Source organism: Taudactylus pleione, unplaced genomic scaffold (assembly GCF_031769625.1).
Source record: "Taudactylus pleione unplaced genomic scaffold, aTauple2 ptg000145l, whole genome shotgun sequence".
NCBI lineage: Eukaryota > Metazoa > Chordata > Amphibia > Anura > Myobatrachidae > Taudactylus > Taudactylus pleione.
In genome coordinates, this window is record NW_028284547.1 from 2,251,357 (window position 1) to 2,277,452 (window position 26,096).

Below are 26,096 nucleotides of genomic sequence, written 5' to 3' on the forward strand. Positions count from 1 at the left end.
TACTACTCTGTTCCCATTTGTAAAGCGCATCGGGATATGCAGGCGCTGTATGTTACATGCTGAATGATAACAGATTTTACCCATGTGTACTGTACACGTAAACCCTCACCACCCCTTTTCCATGCAGGTCAGACACTCGGACACTGCACATTGCTCCTCCTCACAAGCACAGATAGCATAGGAATAACTGGTCACTGTCTTACAACGGCCATGTAAAGCAGTTTACTATTTATTTATTTTTTTCTTTTAAAATGCATCAAAACATCTTCATTTTTATTCATATTTTTAGTTTTTTTTTTCTTTTATTCTAAAATCAAACAGGAAAAAATGGCAGGATAAAAAGTAACTTAGCTTGACCAGCCTTGCATTATCAGGGTCGTGTTTTGTTCGGCCCCTTTTTTTTTTTTTTTTTCTTTTTTTAAAGAGATGTCGACTGCAAAACCTTTCATTACAAGTGGTGCCTTTTACCCCCCTCACTAGCCAGAGAAGCGTGCAAGTCGTTTCTTAGTTTCCCCTTGCACGATCCCCTGACAGTAATTAGGATAAAGTGGATCGAACCTCTTCCCTCTACAGTGGCGAGCTGATATTTCTAATGATTGAATCAATAAAAGTCGAACTTGTGAACAATAAACTAATCCTCCTAAATGTCACCTGGTACCTGTATATCAAAATCATTGTGACGCCAGCAGGATACTAGCGGAATTTTCAGCAAATGCAGATTATAATGAAAGGAAACAGTAGCCTTGTATCACCATTCCATATAGTTTCCAAACCTTACAAAATACAGATTTTTTACGATTATCCGCTATTTTTATTTCATGCATGCGGTGAACAAGTGTCACGTTACCTGAGACTCTAAATCACTGTGAAAACAATGTCACCATTGCAGTCTAATGTCACAGCTCTAACCCCAGATGTATACATTAACTTTTTCCAGCTGGCGCGCTGGATTTATTTATGTCAACATCTTGTCAGCAGCTGCGGTTAGTCAGATACCGGGGAAAGGTTCTCCCATTGTAACAAAGTAGAGGCACTTATCCAAGATGATGTTTAAAGTGCATGCACAACAGGGGCAAAGACTTGCACTGCAAGCTAATTGAAGTGTAAACAATCCTAGTGATCAGTAAGCGTGTACAGGTGGAATAGTGTAGGAGATATGATACAGAATGCAAAATAATGCCAGGAAAATAATGCATGATCTATATGGCCGTTCTAGCGGAGTGACCTGCAGAGGGTTGTGCGATACTGCATGATATGTAGAAAGATCCACGGCTATGTGCCAATGTTACTGTGCTTTACCGAACTTCATAGGAATATATAACGGCAATAGGGCTATGTGGTGCTGCGATAGAGATGCATATTTTGGGGAGGGAGGTGATATAACAGCCAGCTATAGGCGTAAGCGGCAGCAATAAGAAGGCCTCAGTGTTCTGAATGAAACCAGTGGAAACATACAATGACCTACACACGGGGTCCCTTCATATTGGAGGTTCTAAAATTCCATAGCTGAATGAACAATTTTATTGGCAAAATGTAGAATCATTTAGATTTATAGATTAGCATTGGAACGTATCAGTTTGTTACTCTTTCTTAAAAGGTCTCTACCCTATGTTGTTCGTGGAGAACTCTTTGGGGAACCCTTCCCTTTCTGGAGACTTGTACATTGCTGCCTGGACGTACCACAAGATGACTGACACCTACATCAGCCAGCAATGCCTAAAATCTTACACTATGGTGTCCATATCGGGTGTATCATTATCAGTGGAGTCTCTCTTTATATAGCGACTCTTTAAAACTAAGTTTACAAAAATTAAATTCAGCTAAGCACGTAGGGTCTTCGTGTCTCTATGCCGCAACCATTATTAAACGCAGCCTTCTCTTGCAGTGTGCATTTTTACTATTTACTAATTGGGAGAGATAAGCAAATTGTTCACACAAGGAGACCCAATAAAATATCTGTATGATTAATGTTCATAATGCACTGAGAACTCAGCAGAGGTAATATACCACAAGTAACGGAGGGCACTCTGGGCAACTCGTGGAGATAAGACAAAACAAGGAGCATCCTTAGTCTGCCGTGATGATGTCATTAGTTTATGTGACACCTGCTTTGCTCCGGGAAGGTATCACTGATGTTGGTAATTAAGGGTTCAGTAATGGCACTGCTGTCCTTTAGCTGCTAGGTAGGATGAAGGTTACATGTGCAAGAAGGAATGTGAGGCTTAATGGGCTACAGTACATAAAAAAAATGATTTCACCATATCCTTGGGCTACATAGGATGTAAACAAATACGGCCCTGAGCGCCGTCACAGGTAAAAACACACTTTGTGGCAGAATAAATTTCACTATGTTAAGAGTAAATGCAACAAGGTTTTGTCTCTTTTCCTAGAAGAAACATTGAGAAGTACTGATCTATGGAGAGTCGCTGCTTGTTTCTGAGATAGAATGAAATAGAAGCTGTGTTTGGATCATACAATACGAGAGGAGAGGCCAGGGGAAGGTGCTGTAAACCAGGCCACTGGCACTGGAGGGCTGTGCAAACAGTGTCCTGGCAGAGTAACACTGTATATAGGTAGACGTGGCATTCTATGTGGCCGATGGCTGAGCCAAGAACAGGCCGGTTCACTATAACAGCTGCGCCATTCTTTCTCACCCTGATTCATGTAGCGTCTAGATGGGGGAAGGTCCTTACAACGTACTTGCCTACTTTTGAAAAATAGCATTTCAGGGAGATGGTGAAAGCAGCACCTATGAGCGCGGCGGTAAAGTGGGTGTGTACTGCTAGATGGTGTAATGGTTAGCATTAATGCCTCACAGCACTGAGGTCATGGGTTCAATTCCCACCATGGCCCTACCTGTGTGGAGTTTGTATATTCTCCCTGTGCTTGCATGGGTTTCCTCCGGGTACTCCGGTTTCCTCCCACACTCCAAAAATATACAGGTAGGTTAATTGGCTCCCAACAAAAAATTAACCCTAGTGTGTATGTGTGTGCATGTGATAGGGAACATAGAGTGTAAGCTCCACTGGGGCAGGGACTGATGTGAGTGGCCAAATATTCTCTGTAAAGCGCAGCGGAATATGTGTGCGCTATATAAATAACTGGTAATAAGTAAATAAATCTGAGAGGTGTGTCATAAATTGATTTACATCCAAATGTAAATGAGCCCCAAAGCAGTTAGAAAGATCTACTTTTTGATGAAAACACACTGATACTTTTCAAAAAATGCATGTAGCCATAGGGATCATAGGCCGCGATTCAATTCAACACGATGCTGAATTGCCCCGGGAGGGAGCTCCCGGAGGTATTCAATTCAGCGCGATGTTTGGTCCGACTAAAGGATTTCCCAAAAAAATCCAACAGAAGTGCCACCGCGCGACTGTTTGCTGGCTTAGCGCGGCGCTAACAGCCTCGCGGTCGGCACTTTAGTCGAAGAATGCCGGTTCTTGAGACTAAACACCCAGGTTAAGTTGTGAGAACCGGCAGTCTCCGACTTAACAGCTCGCTGAGTTGACTAGTTCTGGAAGCTCCATCCCGGGGCTATTCAGCGTCGCGTTAAATTGAAACGCGCCCATTGTGCCTTATAACCAATGCAGGAAAATTATACTAATGACCTTTTGAATGTATATGTATGAAACCTTCATTTTATCTAGTCATATGAGCCATACAAAACATGTCAAACTTAATGCTACAGTATATTTAGTAAAACCTTTTAGATCAGTTCTCTAGACCTACGGATGCCGTCACACGAGTGTACATGAGGATTATCATGGTATTGAGTTGAGTAATAACTCATTCTAACACCACAGCCACAGAAAGTTTGTAGGAAGATTTAGATTTGCACCTGGTCCCCATGCTGCCCCCTGGTGTTGAACTAATACATGACTCTAAAGTTCCTTTGAGTTAATAAGTGGCATAACACAAGTAATGTAATGATAGGTGAAACCAAGGGCCAATTAGATGTTTGCTAATATCAATGTCAATAACAGTGAATCCAATACTTCTTTACTTTATTCAGCCAAAGTTATGTGGAATTTAATTTACCTGGAGGAAAAGGCAAACAAACGGCCTGGACTCTAATCTGGTCCCAATAAGATCAACCAAAATAATTTTTGTAGCCTCTGTGACGGTGATTATGAACTACAGAGATAGTGACAAAGGTGATTTTGCCAGCAATTATACCCATGTGTGTGATTACGCCCTATGGATGAGGACTAATACTGGTCTGTTCACAGAGGCAGCTTTTCCTCTTACACAAAGGTGGCTGTGGAGTGAACACTGACTGAAACAGGTCACACTCATGAGAGGGAGCTATCTCGTGGGAGCAACCACTACCTCATATGCCTCAGTGATGTCACAAATTCTTAATGAATGGATTGACTTTGTCTTCCAAAACACCTCCCTCCGCCGCGTTTTAGCAAAAGGTGGGCTGTAAGAACTGGGAGGCTAGTTTAGAGATAGAAGCATATCCATCTACTGGGTACAGAATGCGAACTAGGGAAAATAATTTTGCACTACAGAGGAGGTAAGTAAAGTGCGCAATCAGACTTACAGTTGGGGGGGGGGGGGGGACTCAGGCTAGCCCCACTCTAAAACGCAGTGTAAAAATAGAGCTGGCCATTGTGTGCATGTAGCATGCCAGAACCTACAGTATTTTCCCTGCATGCAAAAAAAAAAAAACATGTTTACATGTGTACCCCTTGCAGTGCGCACGTGGTTTGCTCAGCGCTCACATTTTGCACCTCACTTATAATCAGCCCTTGCGTGTTCATTGGTCAGATGAAGAAAGACTTTAGCTTAGCGGAGGGCCACAGAAACGTATTTATGGGTAGAGAAGGGCTATACAATATGTGCTATGCATTGATCAGTAGCAGGTCAGTGTTTGGGAGTGAAGCATGCAACGCCGCCCGTGTTATAGTGACACGGCCATCCCCATGTAGGCCATGGGCGACAGATTGCTCTGCCCAGCATTTGCGGCAATCACTTGTTGAAACAACCCATCCACCAGGACATTTCAAGGCTACAAGATATGCTGCAACAAGTGATACCATGCATGCACAACCTCAGCATGCAGACGACGAAGACCCCACTGAAAGGATTAATAACTTGATCCTTGCAAGAGCAGAGTTGGTAAATAACAACAATACTCTTGGTAACAGCAATATACTGGCTGCCGTTCAATCTCATGCAAATCTGCTATTGCAGGGAACATTCCTGATGCCATCCTGAAATTTGATTATTTTGAAGAATAGGCCTCATTCGATGAGGCTTCTGATTTGCAGTGTAATGCAAACACAGAATTCAAACCTTTATGTTTTATTTCATAATACTTATTTATAAAACACCCAGAAATGACAAAAATAGTGCATGATGTATCTGTGTGCAATAAGTCTCTGCCCCAGACTGTGACCCCCACCAATATTACCTGGGCACATGGTGCAACCTGCATCTCAGCACAGATGAGACTCAAACTTTTTCTTACGTTTCTCCTGTAACACTTTCAGGGTAACATAACACTTAGTTTAGTGCAAAAGAAGGGCATGAAATTAGTGCATAACAAGTTTACAAGCCTGCCCTTTGTAGCTGCTAACAGGTCATATACGCATGCTAAAGCAGAGATGGCCGGCTCAGTCCATTGTATTCATTAATCCATTTGTCAAGAGTAACTCAGAAAGACTCATTCTCAATTAGTGATCTTGCTATTCGTATTTGGACAGGAGTTGCAAGAAGGAACCAGGAAAAGCAGTGAGGTATCTGGCTGTCCCACTTTTTCTCGTATGTGCAGGAAAGATGGTGCCAATAGCAAAGTCGTTACATGGCTACGTTATCACCCAATCGTAGCGCAGGGAAATGATAGCCGGTGGGATTACCATCAGCTCTCACTTTAATACTCATTGTAATGTGATTGTGTTCCTTTACAAGAGGAAAATTTACATTCATCACTAAACATAGATGATGCTTATTTTGTAGCACATACAATACTACTTGGCCTATGTCATAAAACTAGGAAAATGGAAACGTAAAGATAAAGGAATCCCCCTCCCCCAAGATAAATGTGTTTTTGGGGAATTTCTTATCCTGTGAAGATGTGGAATAATTTACACATTAAAAGTTCAGCTGGACACAGTAGTAGTGTTTAGACACAACCGCATTTGCATTTTAGCGGCATATTTAAACGGCCATATTTGTTTGCATTACAAAATAATTGCTGCAAGTTACAAATGTGTGTTTTTTCTATCGGACAGTCTTCCACTGTGTGCGTTTTGTGTCTCTATCAGCGTGTGGGAGGGGTATTTAATGTTAACACTGAAAATGTATCTAAATCAGACAAATGCAGCTGAAGTTTGACTGGTTGCTATGTATTACCTCCGCTGGAGAAAATAACCCGCAATAGATCACCCGCTCTGATACATCACTTTTCGGGCTTTGGCACATTGATCGTTAAAGCTGGCGGAACCTAGAGGCACCAAAGAGTGCGCCACTACTTCTATTTTGGTCAGAGATCTGTGGCCCGGAGACATAGCCAGTGGAAATAGCAAATATGTTCGTAAGACTGCTACAAAATAAGCAACACTTGATTTTAATGATATTTTCACTTTTAAGAGGAGGTGAGGTCATCTAAGCCATGTCCACAGTTATACACAGTTGCACACGAAAAACATGAACAAATCAAGACAGTAGAACAGAAACATAAAGTAGGGGGTACTCGTTTTTTTTTTTCTTAAGTCGATTTAAGTTCATCCCTTCTCATGCTGGACTCTCTAACGCACAATCTGGAGACATGGAGAGTGGTGTGAAGTTGTAAGAGAACACATTTGGGCAATTGCTGTTGTCATACCACATTTTAAGTTAGAAAAACGCAATGTATATATATAAAAAAAAATAGTTGCAATATGCACCATTTTTAAGAAACATTTTGAGTAAAGACATCCCAAATACATTTTCACGCAAGTTCTAGTGTGGCAGTAGCCACTAGTGAGTGCATGAAGACCATTCTCTCCTTCCCCAACAGTCTCCCAATCTCAGGCTGATCTATCGCTTCACCTATCCACATCTCCACCATTTATTACCACTTCATTGCATGTGTAGATGTTTGTAAGATGTCCGCCTGGCTTGGTAAAGAAAGGCTATTTGAGTGTGGGAAACATTATAATGGTCCACAAAGAACACTTCATCTCGTGACATTAAATCTGGTTTACTCTAGTAGCCCAGATTCACATAATCTCTTTACTCAGGTAATTTCACAAAACCATTGCTTCACCAAATAGTATAGGAAAATGTAAGACTCTGATTTAGAACCACATTTAGCCATGTCACCCATTTTTTTTTTTTTTTCTGACAGAAATAATTCTCAGCTCGCCACTTTGGTAGAGATTCCAGTTTTCATCTATCATTATCTTAAATTCAATGTGTATATATTTATATATATATTTAACTTTTTTTTTTTTTTGCCATTTATAATATTCATGCATCCGCCACACTCCGCATCTAACGTATTTCAAACAAAGTCGGAAAAAAAGCTTTTAAAATTAGCAACGCAATTCTGTTTTTTTTTTTTTTTTTTAGTTTTTTTTTTTTTCTATGTCTCATTTTTGGGACTTTCAAGCAAAAATCAGATGAATCAAATGCTGCTTTTTTTTTTCTTTTTTTTCTCCAACTTGTTTTATGTCTTTTTTTTTTTTAGTTGGATTTTTTTTTTTTTTTTTTTTGTTAATATTCTCATTTCCGCAGGCAATATGAACAAATATGAGCTCTAAACACTTTGTGTGTGCATCTGCGTGCTCTTTCCAAGACATTAAACCAGCACCCACATATCCAATCCTCTGGATGATAAAACTCATCAATACAAATTGAGAAAAAAATAAAATAAAATTATACCATTTGTTTTGTACATTTTCCAAAAGTTCTCTGCAGCTTTTTTAGAAACTTTCACGCCATTTTGCGTCTTCTTTTCTTCTAGGTGGGAATATTTAACCAATGGAAATGGTTCTGAACTGTGTGAAATTGGGGAGCTCAGAGAGCAGGGAGGGGGATTTGGTGGTAAACTTGTTGCTTTATCCTCCTGAGTGTCATCTACTCTCTTTCAAAATCCAGATGCCCTCCCAAAATACAACGGATAATAAAAAAACATGCTGCAAGGGCTTCCGTCCATTTCCCAAAACTTGGAAAGGAACACAGGGAGGAATTTCTTTTTGGTGGCAATCTCTTTTGGGAAACATATTTTCCTCCCCTGTCTTATTCCTTTTTCAGAAGTGTCTTTGATTTCCCTGCTAGATTAAAGTTTATAAATATCTATATATATATATATATGTATATTTAAATATATATATATATATATATGTTTGTGTGTGTGTGTATATATACTTTTTTTTAGCACCAGTCGTCCTCCTCACTCTCACTGTAACGTTCGTGACGAGATTTTGTGGGTCGCGGGGTCCCATGGGAGTAGCCGTTGGGCAGCCTGCGCCCATGTGGCGAGAGAGGGGGTGCCCCCCCGGGGTCGGCAGTCCTGGAGGTGCGCTGGTCACAGGGGTGAGGTCCCTCATAGGAGGAATCCCGGTATGGACCACTGTGCCTGCATCCAGCGCGTGGGGCATCAGAGCAGTGTCCCCTGGTGTGTCGATGTGGCCGGGGAGAGTCGTTATGGGTGGCTCGTCTCTCGTTGCTGCCCACGTTGCTGTCATTCTGAGGGTATCTTCTCGGGAGGGGTGTAGTCATTCTGCATGGGGACAGCTGCTGCGGAGGGCAGATGCTGGCAGGCCGTCGAACCACAGGGGAGTAGGTAATGCGTGGCCTGGGGGTTGGGGGAAGCTGGGGCAGCTGTCGCCTTCCTCTGCGGGGTGTGCTGGCCCCAGAGGTTGAGGGCACGGGGCTGCCATCCACTGAACTACTGCCCTACACAAAAATCCAAACAAAATGGGAATTCAAGAGCAAGAGAAAACACGAAAAAGGAGACACGCCAGGTGGGAGGGATACAAGATACAAGAGGTTGGAGAGAGAGAAAAGAGGGCAACGAGAATTGAGAAGTTACAGACAGAAGCATCAGTCATGGAGAATGCATAATAGGGATATACATAGGAGAGGAAGAAAATAAAGTAAATAAAGACAAGTGACAAAGAAACAGAATGAAGAAAAGGACATCCAGGGCGAAGAAGGAAATGTTGTACGAAGATATAAGAGAAGAGTTGTCCAGGGAAGAGGAGCATGATAAAATAGGGACACAAAGTGAAGGACAGATGAATTTTGGAGCAACAAATGAAGGGAAGACAAATTTGTTAAGAATGAATCAGAGATAGGAGACATTCAAGATAAACAGATACAGAAGGTGAGTTAAAAGATCAGCAAGAAAAGGAGAGAAGTGCCCTCACACGTACACAGAAGGGGCATGACAGGGATAAGAGGAGAGAGGGTAAGGGTGCCACAGCAACAAGGAAATAAAAAAAAATAAACGGAAAAAGTGGAAAAAAGATGGATTTTCTGTAAGTTTTTGTGCAGGAACAAGCAGATTGAGCAAAACAAGCAGGGGTAAGAGACAGAAGATCCAACCAAAGTGGGGGAAGGCAACTAAAAGAGAGACAAAGCCCACCACTATAAGACCTTCCCCTCTTTCACCATTCCACCCCACGTTCCCCAGGGACAACTCCTCTAAAATATATGAGCAGCAGGAAATATGTGACAGTATGGGAAGCGGAAACCCCAGCAAGGGGTGGAGAAGGGCAAGCAGGAGAAGAAAGGGACAACACTGGAGGGGATAGATGAAATGAGGGGCATCACACTGGCACCCCTTCAAACCAAAACAATAAATACCACAAATGCAAGGAGTTAAGAAAAGTAGGCAAGGATGAGCATAGACGGCAAGTTTCCATTTTATATTTAACCCATCTCATGAGAGATCATTATACTCTGTTGACACTTTACAATGTAAAAAACGCCTAAGCAATGTAACTCTGTATTCTGCTCTGTAAATGGGCCTTTGCTCCAGGGACCGGTAATGCTTGGTTCAGATGGAGCCCGATTCAGACCCGCTCGCTAGATGCGTTCGCACGCAGCCAAAGTATGCAAATCCCGCGATCGCACAGCAAGGCATTAGCACACCCACTATGTCTTGACGCGCGATCGCGGCGTGTATATAGACGCCCACCAGCTTGTCTTAAGACGAGCACTTTCCATTAGTGATACACGTCATCTCCAGGAAGTGTATGCAACAATCAGTAACATTGAGCACCATCAGAAGCGTACGCAGCACTTGTGGCTGACCATACCCTACCGCAAGCACTGCGAGTACTCCAGTGTGTAATTCAACCATGTGACGTGTATTATGACGCTGCGTCTTAATTATGCACGCCTCTGAAACGGCGTTAAGATGCTCAGACACGCCTGCGTTCGCACCACCACTCCCCCGTTTCCATCGACCAACCCCTGTCACCACCCACAAACGGCTCGTCCTGTCACTCATTCTAGCGAGGCGTCTATGCACAAGGGGCTGTGCAATCGCATGGACTGGTTCGCGCGCGCACATTGCAAACATCGGCAGGCTACGTACGAACGCCACCTAGCGAAACGGGTCTGAATCAGGCCCAGTGTTCACTGTACATACAGGACAACAAAATCTAAAATACCAGCTACTAACAACATCACAAAGCTACATGATAGACTATTGGAGGTCAGCTGTTTGAGGAAAACACCACTCGGTCAGCTCAGTCCGAGCAGCCCGGTCACATGACTGCACCCAGGGGGAGCGGTTACCTGACAGCCAGATTTATCGCCATGTCTGATAATGATCGGAATAGTTTAATTATATATCATTATTTGTCATTGGTTTGGGGCTAGATGCAATTCAGCTGAATTGCCTTCCTCTTGTAAAGGCAGCACAGTCTGGCTCTTATTGCCTGACATGCGCTGCACAGTGAATGCAAATGCATTATATACATTCAGAATTTTATCAGTATATATAATATGACTTTTAGGTTTAGCAGTCCTTGAAATCATCACTTTGCGATATCAAAGTGTTCACCAATGCCTCTGGAGGCTGCACTGTGATATTTGCCTGCCCTTCCCTTTTCCAGTACAGTCCCCCCCCCCCTTCCCCTGTGTACACGTCACAGACAGCAGAACCCACCTGTCTGTGTGGAGCGTAGTCCCGACCCGCACTCGGCGAACGAGAACTTGGCCTCCCATATTCTAGACGCTCCCTCTCAGATCCGGGATGGTGGTGGTGGTGGTGATGATGATGGTGGTGGTGGTGGTGGTGCTTTCGGTCTCGGGTTCGTCCACGTTCTTCCGAAGGCAGGTCACATGATTGCGTTGTGGTGCTGAGCTCTGTACCAAGACCTATAAGGGACATTAAGTAACAAGGTTATGCCTCATCCTTCCTTGTACAGTGCCTCTGCCAGTGGCCGGGCAGTGGCTTGTTGTCAGCACTAAATGGCACTAGTAATGCAGGTTTCGTACAGTCACATGAAAGTATTGAACTGTTTACATTTATATCACTTCTTCCCCTACAAACTGTGTCACTTAGTTCTATTTCACATTTACCTGTAACAATATTTTTCTCTAAGGTGTTAAAGCACAGGTAACAGCCATCATCATCTTCATTTATCCGATGCATCTCTTTACTAGTATTCAGGTACCTATCCAAAACGCTCATGCCAATCTACCGATGCCAATACCTACTGGCATTCAATGATTGCACGACCCACACCCGTGACCCTTGATTTTACGCAGTGCAGTGTAATAGATAGGAGGAAGAGTGTGTTCTAAGCCCTTCTTCCTCAAGTGGTTCTATTGTATATCTTTCAGGCCCTGGTGTAATGTTAAAATCAAATCAGTAGTCAAAACAGATGCACAGCTACTAGCCACAAAGCCAAAGGTTGAGCAATGGCAGCGTAACTTTTATTTGTTTAATCATTAATGGTCATTTATATAGCGCTTTATAGAATGGGTTGCTCGCCGTCAGTCCCTGCCACAATGGAGCTTACAATCCATACTGCCCACCGCGCACACACAGACATACATACTAGGGTTATTTTGCCAGAAGCTATATATCCTACCAGTATATCTTTATAGAGAAGGAGGAAACTGGCGCACCAAGAGGAAAACCAATGCACACACTACTACATGCCCCCCTCACCCCCCATAATGACAGCGGCATCTGTGTGGGCACCCATATTTGAAAGAGGAGAGTCCACTTTTTCAAATTATGCAGCCCACTAGTATTATCTGTTGCTCACCTGTGATTACACCTGTAAATATGGGGTACCTGACAAATGAAAGAGGGGAGTCCCCTCTGTCAAATTATGGGGGCTATTCAATTGAATGTGATGTGAATACAGCCAAGAAGGAGTTCCCAGAGCTATTCAATTGTTTCCCCCGCGCCCGGCACTTAGTCGAGAGATGCCGGGTAGCCCACCTTAAGCCAGGAATTTAGGCGCGCTAACCACCATTTTCTGACTAAAGTGCCAGCTGCGATGTTGTTAGCGCTGTGCTAAGCTGCAAAACAGCATCGCGGACGGCACTTTGGTTGGATTTCTGCTCGCACCATCAGGAGGGTGCGAAAATAAATCCTTTAGTCGGGCTAACAGCGCGGTCAATAGGAATAGGTTCCCGGCGCTATTCATATCGCGCTTAATTGAATTGCCCCCTATATGGCCCCTTTAGCATCTATTGTCTGGTAGTCACCTGTGACCATCAAAGAATATCACTCAGAGCTACGGAAAAAAATATTTTTCGTAGATCAGGAAGGGGCACATTGTTTCCTATGTCCCCATACTGGCCTGCACACACACACGGTGGCACCCTGTCTTAAAAAGAGGGGAGTCTCCGAGGTGCCCCCTTGTCTGGTGATCACCATACAATAACGGAGATAGTACACAAAAAAATCGAATTATCCACAGATGTGGGGGATCTAATCTCAGGCCTTGTTGGGCCACCAAATTCTTCTTACTCATAGGAAGCATTTAAGTCAAGACGGTGAAAACATTTCAAGTGCAGATTTTTTTTTTTCAAAACCTACACATAGAGGCCTTCATTCAGAGGCGGCCGTACGGTCTACGACCGCACGGCCACCTCGATGTTTGTCAAGTGCGCATGCGCACGAGGGAGCCGGCTCCTTCGTGCGCATGCTTGAGACCCGCTACGACAGACAGCGCCGGTCGTAGCGGGTCTCTTTCCAAAGGGGGCGAGCTGTCGATGTTGATTGACAGCTCGCCCCGTTTGGAAGGCGGGTCGGGGGGGTGGCAGCACAAACGGAGGCGTTCCCATGGGAACGCCTACCGTTTGGGGGAGGCCCCACTGACATCACTAGTGATGTCAGTGGAGAGCTTCCGGCTCTGACAGAGCCAGAAGCTCTCCGGGGCTTACGACAAGTGAGACCCTACCCTAGGGTCTCGTCGTAAGCCCCGATGGTCGTTAGAGCTGTGGGTGTAAACCCACAGCCTAACGACCGAAACAGAGGCGGGCAGTCAGGATGCAAGCGGCCGCCCAGTTTCTGAGCGACCGCTTGCATCCTCCGACCGCCTCTGAGTAAGGCCCAGAATCCTGATTTTTACTATAGTGTAAAGGTGAATTATTGGTGAAACAAGAATCACAAAGTATTTCTTTGTGGTGCTTAACAGACATATAAAAAAAAAATCAAGTTTGCTTTTGATTCCCTTTCTTGAAAATTTTAAATTTAATAAAAAAATTTTTGTCCATTTCGGTTAAACTTTTTTTTTTTTTCGAAGTGTTAGAATTAGTAAAAAGATAAAATGGTATTTTCTAAAAAAAAAAAAGTCTTTAATTTGTGTGGATACTGTATAAAAAATCATTGATTTTGAAATACGATTGGCGCTAATGTGAAAAATTGACCTCAGCACAAGGGTGAAAAAACCCTCAGCAGAAAAGGATAAAGTCCAGTATTGCAAGCTAGATGAGATACAAGAGGATTGTTAGCAAAATCATGTTTATGATGATTAATAGCACAAAATTAGCCCATGAAACCACCTTGAACAGAATAAAAAGAATTCCTGAGCTATTGCTTCAGTTTGGTTCTCTATTATCAATACTGTAAATATTCTTGCAAGAGACTCCCAAATACTTTGATGGAAATGTAACGTCTCTGTGAGAGGCAAGTTAAAGAAGGAGAAAAGTATTAGTTGGTCCTTTTGAAGCTATACAGCCATGAATATCAATCTGCTATGGCACAGATGACATTTTTAATGTAGTTTGTGAACTGCAAAAAGCATGGTGCTGCCATAAAACTGAATGGTTCAGGCCATCGAAAGGTGTAACGCAAAAAAAACCTCTGACAAAACTGTCTGGTATAGCGAAACGCGTTAGCTCTGCGTTAACTGGGCTATCTGAGGAGAGACTTGTCTCATAATACATGGAGGTCTTAAGGATTTATTTACCACCACTGGTCTTGGATACTTCTCCTATCCAGAACGGGACTGTACGAAGCTGCAGGATTGGCCTTGCTACAAAACCAGTTAAAGTGTTTTCCCAGCCTTTGTTTAATTGACCATCACCAGTGGAACTGGTAATTATTCACAGTTCACTCTTTTCCTTCAAGGAAATGTAAAAAATCCAAAAAGGAATTGAAATAATCCCAATAAGCTTAATAAATGTATGTTTTTTATTCTAAGTCTTACACAGTGTGAATCTTGTTCATTTAATGGGTACTTGGATTTGCATTGTTCATCTATCTTTTTTGTGTATCTTTTTGGTTTTACACATGGGTGACTCCCAGTGCTGAACAGAAGCATTCTGGTACATATGTGTGTGTTTAATGTATTATCTAACCTTTTTGGGGGTTTTTGGATTAATAAAATCTAGACTGAAGTCCCCAGAAATAAGATGGTGGTCTGGTGCTGTTATTAAAGATACCTTGATGTGGCTAATATTCCGGGGGAATCGGTGAGTGTGATGTATAGAGGGCAACCCCAAATGATTTCCCTTATTAGGTGGTGGTCTGCTACATTACAGATACTACAGTGTACTGCACATCTGATTACAAGTTTACAGCTGTTGAGTTTTGTGTGTGTGTGTGTGTGTGTGTGTGTGTCTACTTGGTGGAGGCTCTGAATAATACAAAGGAGGATATTTTTTATAAGACTTTGGCCCTCATTCAGAGCCGTACGCTCTGAGCAGAGCGCACGCTCTGAATGAGGGCCGGTCTCCATGAAAATGGAGTGTCCTCCTGGACGCTCGTATAGCTGTGGGTCACCACCCACAGGCTATACGAGCGTGCATTTTGATGGCCGCGATGGTCGTGACCATCGCGACCATCGAAACTGCGAGCCGGAGCCTGCGGTTGAGGTTTTCAACCGCAAGCTCCGGAGTGATTTTGGCTCTATCAGAGCCAAAATCACTCCCACTGACATCACTAGTGATGTCAGTGGGCCGGCTTTTGACGGGAGGCGTTCCCGTGGGAACGCCTCCGTCAGGGAGGCACACCCCCGGCACGCCTACCAAAGGGGGCGTGCTGTCAATCAACATCGACAGCACGCCCCCTTTGATCAGACACAACGAGCGAAGGACTTTCCTTCGCTCGTCGCTTCTGGCGCATGCGCACGACGGAGCTCCCTCCGTCGTGCGCATGCTCAGTCCAGAACATCGACCCACTTGCGAGCGGACAGCCGCTCGCGAGTGGGTCTGAATCAGGCCCTTTATCGTTATTGCTTATTTATCAAACAGGACTACACGATTGTTAGTTGTTGTTTTTTTCCCCTCTCTTTACATGTTATATTTGAAACTCTTCATAGAAGAAAGTGGTTCCCATTAACAGGGGAGTACATTTTATACATAAAATTGTTTATGTACTATAGAGCGCCCCTTGTATATTTTTAATTGACAGATTTATACCTGTAGGATTCGGGATTTTTCATACAAGGGAGCTGCGGTCCTGCATATTGAGAGGGCATTAGTGCTTGTAATACTTCTAGCGGATTGAGGAAGGAAAAGACTGCACTATAACAATGGCTGTGGTCTATTCATATTATATCTGTGTACATCAGTGTTGGAATTAGAGCACTTTCTATATTTTTTTTATATGTTTGATATATACATATTATTATATTATCTAGTAAAAAATTAAATATCACTTTCTCTGTATTGACCAGAACCATGTGAATGTACCGTGCTTTCAGACAGGAGCACAATAAGAGCAAAGTTTGAAGTATTAAGATGACCAAACCCTCTGTGATATCGGTATAGTTATCGATATAGGGCCTGATTCAGGGACGTACGCTATAGCACAGACGCTGCGTGTTTGTATGCAGAGGCCGTGCTAAAATATGCACAAGACGCAGGAGGTGTCTTAATTAAAAAAGACGCTCACTGCAGACTTCTGTGATTTAAGACGCAGCATCGAATCAACTGCGTGAACATCTGCGAAATGACGCTGCCGGGACCAGTCAATCTGCGTCCAAGGATGCAGCCACTGGCTTAGGGATGCCCAGGAAATGGGGCCGACACACCCCCTATTTCTAGAACGCTGCCCGTCGCCGCCCCGAATCACCAGCAGCATGTCAATCACGCTACGGCTTTTGGGCCACTGCAAGCGACATCGCAGGAACAGATCTGCACATGCCCAGTGCGGCTCCTGCGCAGGCACAGATCTGCAAACATCGGATATGTATGTAAATATCGAATTTACGTACGTCTCTAAATTAGGCCCATAGTTGGCTAAATATCACATAGGGTTTTGACAAGAAATGTAACCGGGCCTGATAATGATCAATCACATTATCAGGTATGCTGGAAAATGGGTCTGAGGACGACCTTCAGACTATCAGCCTGTGTATAGATGCCCGTTACTAACCTGATTCCAGATCCACATAGCGTGTTAGGGATCGCTCAGAGACCCGATGTCCCCGCTCTCTACGGCGCTGGTTCCCATGGCGAGGACCTTCATCCGGAGTAACCCTTTCCAACGAGTATTCGTTCAGTCGGATGCCTTTCGACCGGGAATGACCAAGCATAGAAGTTGACCGCTTCATTGGGCTCCCATCCACAATGGTCTGCAAATTGGGTGTAAAGCAAGGTGGTGAGCACCTGTGTGTAACCTACCCAGAAGCAGCTTAAACTTAAACGCATTCAAGGCAATCTATATGTAAATTTAGAAGAAAAAAAAAAGAATAAGGAGGCGGCAGCTCTACCAAACAGTAATAAATACTTATACGATACAGTACATATAATATTATATTTGGCCTAATTAACAAGCAGTAAAGGAAAAGAACTGTATGCTGTAAGGTTCCCGATGATGTATTAAACTAGCCACGGGCATTTTTGAGAGCTGCAAGCAACCATGTGATTGGTTACGCATGTTGTGTTTTCAGTGCCGGCAAAGGACAGATCGGCACTAAAAATGTAGCAACCTTTTTACCAGCGTTCGAATTTGAACAGATAACTGGGCTTCGGTGTGGAGACCGTCACAGTGATCCCTCTGCCTGCATGGTTTAATCTCTCAGCACAACACATGGTACATCTCTTTACATAAACTTTCACATACTGTGCAGGTATACACCTGATAACATGTGTATTTCTATCTACTAATGGGTCTCTAAGGTAGCGTCTCATGAAATACATACTTGCCAATTTTATTTCTTAAGGATGGGTCTGGACTAGTCGCTAATGTTACCAGGCGACCCACCAATGGGCCACACGGCCACTATAAGCCCAAATCAGAAAACATGCTCCAGTAACATACACTTCCCAATAAGGATACATGCAGAAACTGATCAAAGTCTCCCTGTCCTAAACTACCCTACACTACACTCCACCAAACCAGCTCCAACAACACTCCACCAAACCAGCTCCAACAACACTCCACCAAACCAGCTCCAACATCATTCCACCAAACCAGCTCCAACAACACTCCACCAAACCAGCTCCAACAACACTCCACCAAACCAGCTCCAACATCACTCCACCAAACCAGCTCCAACAACACTCCACCAAACCAGCTCCAACATCATTCCACCAAACCAGCTCCAACAACACTCCACCAAACCAGCTCCAACAACACTCCACCAAACCAGCTCCAACAATCTCTTCTCGGATACTCCACTTCCCAAGGCCTCGTATGCCACACAAAACTGAGACAGTGGCAGCTCATTATCTCTCCATGCCTTTTTCTGACACCTAATTTGCCTGGACAACCATTTTTTTAATTCACTTTCGAGGCTCACACCCATCATGTTCCCTGGTAGCCCCAAGCAGGAATCACGGACACCAACAACTTGTCCACACTCTCCTCCTTCTCATCGGCCACTGGGGATGAAGTCCATGCACTTCTCCCACCCTCTTCAGACCCTCGCACCTCCTACGCTCCCTCTCTCCAGTTACCTTCTTGCACCTCATCAATCTGTCCCTCTGATCTGGTACTTTCCCCTCCTCCTTCAAGCATGCTCTTGTCACACACATCATTAAAAATCCCTCTCCCACCCTCTTGCCAATCTAAGTGGCTGGTCCTGACACACCCCTTTCCCCTCTTTTAAAAAGGGGTCCTGTTCTTTGCAATTGCTCTCTAACGGAGGTCCAAGTCCCTCTGTTATGGCTGGACACACCCTTTAAGCTTGGGCCTCCACCACTGCATTCTGCCTGCCCCAGTCCGACACTGCCACTATGATATGTACATTTATAGCAAGTACTGTACCCCCTATGATAGGAAATACTTCCTATGATATGTACATTTTATAGCAAGTGCCCTGTAATGTGTGCACATGTATACTAAGTGCCCCCTAGAATACATAATCCTTGCTCTAATATGGACGGCAACATGGAGGAGAAATCAATAGTGACAAATATAATTGGAAACATAGAGTTCATACAAAGTCTCTTGCAAGTCCCCGGTTAATGTTTGTTGAGGCCCCAGGGGATGTTACTTATGAGGGGGCCCTGTCACAGTCTTTCCCAGGGGAGTGAGATCCCCATCTCATACCCCTGATTTGGGTCCAGATAATGTTATTTTGTTACGGGTAACAAAGTCATTGGGGCCCCTGTTGTGTGGGGGACCTGGGTGTAGATTTCTGGTTGCCTCGCCAGTAATATGTCTCTGCATAGTCCCTTTTTATTCTGCCTGATACTAAATGTCACAATCATGCAAAAATAGATGATATATTAATTTATTCCTTCATCGATCGTGTGACACAAGAGGGGGCGACATAATTAAATGTGATGCGGGCGATGTGCCCTTGGGGCGGCGTGCGAATGCTGCGGTGGCACCCTACATTGCTGCTGCAGCGTTGTGTTTTTACCACACATCTTCCTTCACATGTCATTGTTTTGCCCCCTATGTAACCCAAAAGATAGCTTCGAAATGTCTGAAAGTTTGCTTATAGTTCTCCTCATTATTACTTTGATACAAGAAAGTTGTAAAAGTCTGTGCATATAGAATGTAAGCTCTCACGAGCAGGGCCCTCTTCCCTCATGTGCTTCTCCTTACTTATACTTTCTTCTACTCCTTACTCCTCACAAGGGCACCTAACACTTGATAGCTGCCTCCCTGCTGCTTATTTTGAGTGTTATAATGGCTAATGTGTAGAAACGATGTCCTTGTCCTGTATTGTATTGTATTGTACTGTACTGTAAAGGTGCGTACACACTGGGCGATCAGGAAAGAAAGTACGATTATGACATCATAATCGTACCGTCGTTCCTGGTCCCCTGCAGTGCCTACACTGAACGATCAGCCGTTACACTGAACATGCACAATCTGTCGTTATCGACATGTTCAGGCGATGGACAATGTCGGAAATGACCAGCGGGAGTGCACGTCGCTGGTCGTTTCTGTCATTATAGTGCACGATTACTGAGCGATTGCACGATTACAATGTCGTAATCGTGCGATCGCTCAGTGATATCGCCCAGTGTGAACGCACCGTAAGTCACTGGTTTCTTGTTCACTTATTTATTTATGTACTTTGTAAGGCGCTGTGGAACACTTGTGGCACCATATAAATAAAGGACAATAATATTAGCCAATAGCTACAGAGTTTATACTATCCTACATAACTGTCTGTATTTATTATTTGGGCCAGTTTAACTGTTGATTACTTGTAAATAAATATCAAATCACTGATGAATATCAATTTATCAAATAAATGTGTTAATAAACAATATCTATTTTTTATATATATATATATATATATATATATATATACACACAAAAACACACATACACACAAACTTGCCTAGTAATATATACTAATTAAATGCTCTAGGGCTGAGCTGTTCGCGTGATATTAGAACAGGAAAACCTCTCATATTCTTGCTTGTGCCCACCCTAGAGGGCCAACAAAAAATCAACTAGGTTTTCCTACGGCAATAAACAAAAATGCACAAAGCTGAACATCGTAAATTGAATTTTACCCAAAGTGTCAATATAATAATACAGATGTAAGTGAGATGTGCGCGGCCTACATCATATATAAACATTATTGCACACACATGCACCATTACAGATATTCACAAAATAATGATTTCTTATTCAGTACAGAACAGGTAGTGTGTTCCCAAAGTAGGATATCCAAATATTGTGAGGATTTGTCTTCAAGACCAGGTAATTCAGATGCTCACCACACTGGGAATGGTGGCAGTGAGATAATATGGCATTACATGAACTCTTTTAACACTTAATATTTTCAGTACTTGCTACCTTTTAGGCCCCAATGTGGTAACAACCAGGCCCGGAATTGGTAAGAGGCCACACACAGTTTCATCATCTGGCCAAAACTTTCCGTGTAGCACATTCCTGTTACACCTGTGACAGGTTTGTTCTAAACTTATTAACAAAAATGGTAAAATTTCTCATGGTCACTAGGTGACGCTGTTCTATCTTGGACTTTTTTTCACAAAACATATCTAGATGACTTTCTCACCGGTTAGTTCATTAATATTAAAATCATTACTCCTTCGTCTTCTCTGCACTTCAGGCTCCTTGGGGATTTTGACAGTGATAAAGAGAAGAAATAACAATCCCAGAACAGAGATTTCTAAAGCTGTTCTTATATAGGTACAAAAAGACACCTAGTGACCCATAAGGGACATAGGGGTAAATTTACCATGAGTGGATTTTGGGCAATTTTGGATTTTTCTGCGATATGAAACCTCGAATGGTTTACAAGAATAGACATCATGGATTTACTAAGAATTTTGTTGTTAAACAGGATCAAAATTACACTAAAATCAGAATAGAAAAAATAAAGAGATCTGCCTGTGAGAGGTGGGTTTGTCCGAAGCACAAACAGATTAGTATGATCTGTGCAGGCTTTTGTGTGTTACAGTGTAAATAAAGGGTTAATATATAAAAAAAACCATTGAGTGTGGTTCCCCCTCCCAAGAGCATTACCAGACCCAGACCTCTGAGCATGTTCTGCTACTGGAAAATTAGTTTAAAAACCAGCATGGGGTCCTCCATATTTCTAGTAACCAGCACCGGGCTGTACCAGAGGGAAGGCTTACACCAGAGGTTCCCAAACGCAGTCCTCAAGGCTCCCCAACAGTTCAGGTTTAAGAGATATCCATGGTTGAGCACAGGTGGTAAAATTAAAATGACTGAGGTACTAATTAAGTCACCTGTGCTCAACATTGGATATCTCCAAAACCTGAACTGTTGGGGAGCCTTGAGGACCGCGTTTAGGAACCTCTGGCTTACACTACAGCAGGGAGACACATAACGTAGACCCAAACTGGTCAGGCCAGAGCTGGAAGTCCTTGAAAAGTCAGAACCCCAAAAATTAAAATAGGGACCCTCATCTTGAGGATAAACCAACCCTAGGCTGAACGCCCAGGGCTCTTCCCCGCACCCTTGGTGGCATTGGGTGCGTGGTAATTGTGTAAAATATAGAAAATAATATTGCTTTTTACAGTGGGACTACAGGTCCCAGCAAGCCTGCCCCGGGATACTGGCACTTGTGGAACAAGTGCCAGCATGCCCAGAAATTCTGAGACCACTGGCATATGTAGTCCCACTGTAAAGAAAATATTAAATACAAATGACAGGACATGCACACCGACTGTAAACACACTCACACTTAGGGGGTCATTCAGACCCACTCGCGAGCGGCAGTACGCTCGCAAGTGGGTCGATGTTCCCCACTGGAGGGAGCTCCGTCGTGCGCATGCGCGAGACCCGGCGAGCGAAGGACTTTCCATCGCTCCAGGTCTCGCACCAAAGGGGGCGTGCTGTCGATGTTGATTGACAGCACGCCCCCTTTGGTGGGCGTGCCGGGGGCGTGTCTGCCAGACGGAGGCGTTCCCATGGGAACGCCTACCGTCTGAAGCCGCCCCACTGACATCACTAGTGATGTCAGTGGGAGTGAGTTTGGCTCTGATAGAGCCAAAATCACTCCAGGGCTTGTGGTTGAGAAACCCGACCACAGGGTTTCACTCGCAAGTCTGATGGTCGGAATGGTCAAGACCATCGCGACCATCTTGTTGGACGCTCGTATATGCTGTGGGTGGTGACCCACAGCTATACGAGCGTCCAGGAGGACGTTCCATATTAATGGAGGAGGGCCCTGATTCAGAGCGAGCGCTCTGGTCAGAGCGTCCGGCTCTGAATCAGGGCCTTAGTCCCTTTGTCTATGTAGTAGTCCACGGGTCTTAGGAAAACAATAAAACTCTGTGACCCGAACTAGAACGGACATGGGGCCTGATTCAGAGCTGGACGCTCTGACCAGAGCGCTCGCTCTGAATCAGGACCCTCCTACCTGTTTTAGGAGCGTCCTCATGGACGCTCACATAACTGTGGGTTACCACCCACAGCTATATCGAGTGTCCATGATGATGGTCGCGATGGTCTTGACCATCGCGACCATCGGGCTTGCGACGGAGACCCTGCGGTAGGGTCTCGCTGCCGCAAGCCCTGGAGTGATTTTGGCTCTATCAGAGCCAAAATCACTCCCACTGACATCACTAGTGATGTCAGTGGGGCCGGCTTCAGACAGTAGGCGTTCCCATGGGAACGCCTCCGTCTGGCAGGCACGCCCACCAAAGGGGGCGTGCTGTCAATCAACATCGACAGCACGCCCCCTTTGGTGCGAGACCTGGAGCGATGGAGAGCCCCTCCGTCGTGCGCATGCGCAGTGGGGGACCATCGACCCGCTTGCGAGCGTTCTGCCGCTCACGAGCGGGTCTGAATGACCCCCATGGTGTACAGATGCTCTCAGCCAATTAGTGCTTCCGTATTAATTCCTATGGCAGTGACCCACACGGGAACTGTCATACCAGGGTTAGTGTCCGTTCTGGTTCTGGGCTGGTGTTACATTATGGCAAGGGGACCCCACGCTGCGTGTCTCCTTGCTATAGTGTAAGCTCCCTGGCTGCTGCAGTTACTGGAAAGACAGGGGACCCTACGCTCCCCCCCCCACCCCGATTTTCCAGTACCAGAACGGGCTCAATGGTCCGGGGCTGCTTATAATTTTGGGGGTGATCCATCGCAGCATTAACCCTTTCATTGCTAGTATACACAAAAAAAGCCTGCACAGATCAGTATGTGCAGAGCTTTGAATACTCTGACGACTGTCAGCAGTTTCCTGCCTCTATTTGTCAGCAGAGTCTATTGTAAAAAAGGCAATCTGACTGAGGGCCTGATTCAGAGCCGAACGCTCTGACCAGAGCGCTCGCTCTGAATCAGGGCCCTCCTCCATGAAAATGGAGCGGCCTCCTGGCCGCTCGCATAGCTGTGGGTGACCACCCACAGCATATGCGATCGTCCACGATGATGGTCGCGATGGTCTTGACCATTCCGACCATCGGGCTTGCGACAGAGACCCTGCGGTAGGGTCTCGCTGCCGCAAGCCCAGGAGTGATTTTGGCTCTATCAGAGCCCAAATCACTCCCACTGACATCACTAGTGATGTCAGTCGGGCCGGCTTCAGACGGTAGGCGTTCCCATGGGAACCCCTCCGTCTGGCAGTCATGCCCCCGGCACGCCCACCAAAGGGGGCGTGCTGTCAATCAACATCGACAGCACGCCCCCTTTGGTGCGAGACCCGGAACGATGGAGAGACCGTCGCTCGGCGGGTCTCGCGCATGCGCACGACGGAGCTCTCTCCATCGTGCGCATGCGCAGTGGGGGAACATCGACCCGCTTGCGAGCGACCTGCGCTCGCGAGCGGGTCTGAATGACTCCCTGAATTCGCACACGGCAGAAACCGATGAGTATCACCATCGGAACAAAACACACAGTCAAATACGATGCTTGGTAAATTTGTGATTTTGTAAACTGCCAGCGATGTCCAGCGATTGGGTTTAGAAGTCAAATACGATTCTCAGTACATTTATCCCATAGTCCCAGGGTAAGGTTAGTGTCGCAGCTTGCCTATATTTATCATAAGATTGATCATAAAATCTGTGATGTTATCAGCTGAGATCTGAGCATGAAGCCACAACCAGCTTTCATCAGGATGAGCCAAAAAAGCTTCTCTGGAGGCCTTTAGGACATCATCTATACCAGTGATTCTCTGGAACTGATCATAAAACACTTAAGTAATCATGCAAAATCCAGCATACTGGTACTTTTGTTTTAACAAAGGAATAATAGGCATTATGGGGTTCTTATATGTAGTGGTTATTATATGTTTTAAATATATTAAATCTCCAAACCCAACAGTAGTTTATACGGAATGGGTATGAAGCCCGACAGCGCTGGAAATCCCGGTCGTGGATAGGTAAGTATCCACTAACCTAACCCCCCTAACCCTCCTTAGGGGTGCCTAATCATAACTTCCCCCCAAGTGCCTAACCCTAATCCCCCCTCTAAGTGCCTAACCACCCCCTTCCCCGCTACCTAAACCTAAGTCCCCCGGGGGGGTGCCTAACCCTAAGTCCCCCCTGGGGGTGCCTAACCCTCCCTCCCCCTAGCCTAACCCTAACCCTCCCGGGGGGGTGCCTAACCCTAAGTCCCCCCCGCGGCTGTCCGCTCGCGGCGCCCGGCATCACTACGATCGTGATGCCGGGCGCCGGTCTCCCGGCGTCGGGGAAATGCGGGCGTCTACATCTAGACGCCCGGCATTTCACCCTTGCCGGGATAAGACAGTCGGGAAGCCGGCTGCTGGTATATAGGCAGTCGGCTTCCCGATTGCTTCCCGTTTATACTTGTAATAATGGCCCTATTAATAATATTAGTGATAAATTGTGTTTCTATGCTGTCAATTTAAACCTTTCTCAAATCAGAAATTTGTCACAGTTAGGCACATGACTAAGGACAAATTTTGCACCTAGAAATATGAAACTGGGTTCTACGGTTCAGCAAAACAACAATATTTCACCATTTGAATATTATTGATTTGGCATTGTATAGATGTGATTCTTGGCCCTAACCTGAGGAATTTGTGTACATTGCTAATATGTGCCAGTTTAAAACAGGATTTTGGTAGTCACCGGTAAATTAGTTTCTCCGATTCAGCAGGGGACACTGGAGTGATACTCATGGGGGTATAGACGGGTGGTGAGTGGAGCCGGTACTTTAAGAACTTAAACCTGTGACTGGCTCCTCCCTCTCTATGCTCCCTCCCATCCTCGGTTAAAGAAATTAGCTCGAGAGGAGACGAAAAGGCGAGAACCCCCGGAGAGGGAGGAAAAAACAGACACAACGAGAACCAACAGAACAACAATCATGCCAGAACAACAAGTCAGAGAACAGCGCAGGGAGGGCATCCAGTGTCCCCTGCTGAATCGGAGAAACGGATTTACAGATGAGTACTAAAATCCTGTTTTCTCCTTCATCAAGCAGAGGACACTGGAGTGATACTCATGGGGACATCCCAAAGCTACCCCCACGGGAGGGAGTGCGCTACGACACCTGCAAAACAGAACGGCCAAAGTGAGACTCAGAGGCCGCAAAGGTGTCAAACTGGTAGAACTGCACAAAAGTGTGGATGCCAGACCACGACACAACTGTGCGACAGAAGCCCCCCCTGGCAGCTGCCCAGGAGGGCCCAACAGAGCGCGTAGAATGCGCAGAAATGGATACCGCAGAGTCCGTGACGCAGACAAATAAACCTGACGAATTGTAAGACGGATCCAGCGCTCCAGGGTCTGCTTAGAGGCAGGCCAGCCACGTTTGGCTGCATCATAGAGGATGAACAGAGTATCAGAATTCCTCAGTGAAG

The 26,096-nt window shown here is 44.9% G+C and overlaps 1 protein-coding gene across 8 annotated transcripts in view; it reads right to left on the reverse strand.

Annotated features, from left to right (window-relative positions):
* Positions 1-213: 213 nt before the first annotated feature.
* Positions 214-26,096, reverse strand: part of CACNA1A (calcium voltage-gated channel subunit alpha1 A) — a 300,806-nt gene continuing 274,923 nt past the window's right edge. For 7 of the 8 annotated variants that reach the window (XM_088473953.1, XM_088473951.1, XM_088473954.1 and 4 more), the window contains 3 exons: positions 16,799-16,997; positions 11,120-11,331; positions 214-8,895 (listed from right to left, as the gene is read on the reverse strand). In XM_088473953.1, coding sequence (XP_088330079.1) covers positions 8,371-8,895; positions 11,120-11,331; positions 16,799-16,997 — 936 coding nt within the window. In that variant the 3' untranslated portion in view covers positions 214-8,370. The remainder of the gene's footprint in view (positions 8,896-11,119; positions 11,332-16,798; positions 16,998-26,096) is intronic. The other variant, XM_088473952.1, reaches the window with a different exon arrangement.